The sequence below is a fragment of the Lipophrys pholis genome (assembly GCF_963383615.2).
Source record: "Lipophrys pholis genome assembly, contig: SCAFFOLD_209, whole genome shotgun sequence".
NCBI lineage: Eukaryota > Metazoa > Chordata > Actinopteri > Blenniiformes > Blenniidae > Lipophrys > Lipophrys pholis.
The window spans coordinates 7,583-9,720 of NW_028292224.1; the positions used below are offsets into that span (position 1 = coordinate 7,583).

The window sequence follows — 2,138 nt, forward strand, 5'->3', positions numbered from 1 at the left end:
CTAGCAGCTGGAGTAAAGTCGATTACGCTTCAATTCTATTATCACTCCCTTCCCACTAGTAAGTTGCATATCCTACTGGGCGATTTGTTCATGGGAGCAGCTCTTAACCTGGCAAGTAGAAGTGAAACAAAAGAAATTAATTGGGCGGTGAGCACAGTGTTGTAATAATATTCAAAAAGCAACTGGCAGTCACTGGACAATCAAAAGATCGCAGGGGTTCTGAAGAAGGCCTGTCTAGAAATGCTTTACTGAAAGATAATTTATGGAGGATGTATCCATTATTGATTGTGTATGGCTGATCGGAAGGCAGTGATAAAGCATGCAGACATGAATGAAGAAATGCAGCAGGATGCAATCGATTGTGCCAATCAGGCTCTTGAGAAATTCAACATTGAAAAGGATATAGCCGCCTTCATCAAGAAGGAGTTTGACAAGAAATTCAACCCCACATGGCACTGCGTGGTGGGTCGTAACTTTGGCTCGTATGTAACCCACGAGACAAAACACTTCATTTACTTCTACATGGGACAGGTAGCAATCCTGCTTTTCAAGTCTGGATGAAAAAGATGAAGATTAGACATCAATCCTTATACCAACCATAACAAGAGTTTGAAGCTTATGCTTTGGCAAGCTCTTCATTCAATTTAATTATTAGCATTTTCATCAACCTTCATGCTTTTTAGATGTCTTGTACACTTGCTTTGTAGACAGTGCTCATTGAATATCAGTTTCACCTACTCGTTCTTCCTTTCAGTGTAGCATGAGTGATAATTGTCAGCAAGGAAGGCAGTTGGTCATTGCAAATGTTTACAAATGAACATGATCATTACTATATCATCTAAATGAAAGCAGTAAGTAGAACATTGGTTTGATCAGCAAGCCAACAAACTGATGAAGGAAGGTATCATTCACTGATCACTCGCTGTAACTAGTAGCACAAGTATAAAAATCATATGCTGATGATAATTACAAATTATGCTTTAATTAAAATTTGCACAATATCTTTTTCTTCACTGCTGTTAGTTAAAACTAGTTCTATTCTTAACTTAAATGAGTTCGCTTTTTCAGATAATTTTCAAGCTTACCCAATTCCATTTCAATAGGCTGCTTTTATTGTTTATTGATTGGAGAGCCTTTTTTGACGATTTCAGCCGAAAGAGTGATCAATAACTTGGAGGATTTTGAAGATAGTTTGTAAATTTTTACATACAGGCACTGTAGCAGATAGACAGAAGGATATGAGGTAAGCAGGCAAGTGATATATAAGGTTTGACATATATATGGTAATTCTTTGATAACCTGAGCCTTTAAATCAACCTTGTAAATTCCTTATTTTCAGTAACGAATGATACCCAACCCCAACCCCAACCCCAACCCCAACCCCAACCCCAACCCCAACCCCAACCCCAACCCCAACCCCAACCCCAACCCCAACCCCAACCCCAACCCCAACCCCAACCCCTTCAAGAAGCGACTTTATGCTGCGAAGGGATCCTTTACTCTTCCCTAATTCCAATTTTCACTTACTTATCACCTTGAATTACAATAAATTTATAAATACTCAATAAATCATCCACTTTGATAATCATCATATCAGAGGTCCTCTTGATTAACATCAACATGCTACTTGAATATATCCTCGCAGATCTGCATCGAACTCTTCTCATCATGCTAATGATGCAATATGCTCTTCTTGTATATGCTGAAAAAAATCTGTCCGGACAGCTTCCTCTCCTCGTCACGCTCTTTATCGATAAGAGCCTTGGTAATTTCTGAATAGATCTAGTCGGGAATGGGCCTGGGCAGATCTTAAGTTTTGGTCTTGAACTTATGGATCCAGCTGGGACAGTAATCAGTGAGAGTGTCCATATTCATCTTTTGTATCATTTGAAAGGTCACTCCAAGCATCAACCACACGAACATGATCTTAATCTTATTAATTATAATTGAAAAGTGCTTATTGTACTATTCGGCTAAATAGATGGACGGTGCCCTTTCTAAATGGTTTATAAATATATTTTATTCATGTTTAAGAAGAAATGTGAAGTTTAGATCAGCGATCCTGCTTCCATTCCTTAGTTCATTCGCAAACTCAAGAAAGAGTAACTGGAAAAGGAGCAAGTTCGGCGTATCAAGCG

At 38.5% G+C, this 2,138-nt stretch overlaps 1 protein-coding gene across 1 annotated transcript; it reads left to right on the forward strand.

Moving 5' to 3' along the window:
• Nucleotides 1-291: 291 nt before the first annotated feature.
• Nucleotides 292-561, forward strand: LOC308128073 (dynein light chain 2, cytoplasmic-like; the record flags this gene model as incomplete). Its single annotated transcript, XM_080493740.1, has 1 exon — nucleotides 292-561. The coding sequence occupies one exon, from the start codon at nucleotides 292-294 to the stop codon at nucleotides 559-561; it is 270 nt and encodes an 89-aa protein (XP_080349866.1).
• Nucleotides 562-2,138: the final 1,577 nt, after the last annotated feature.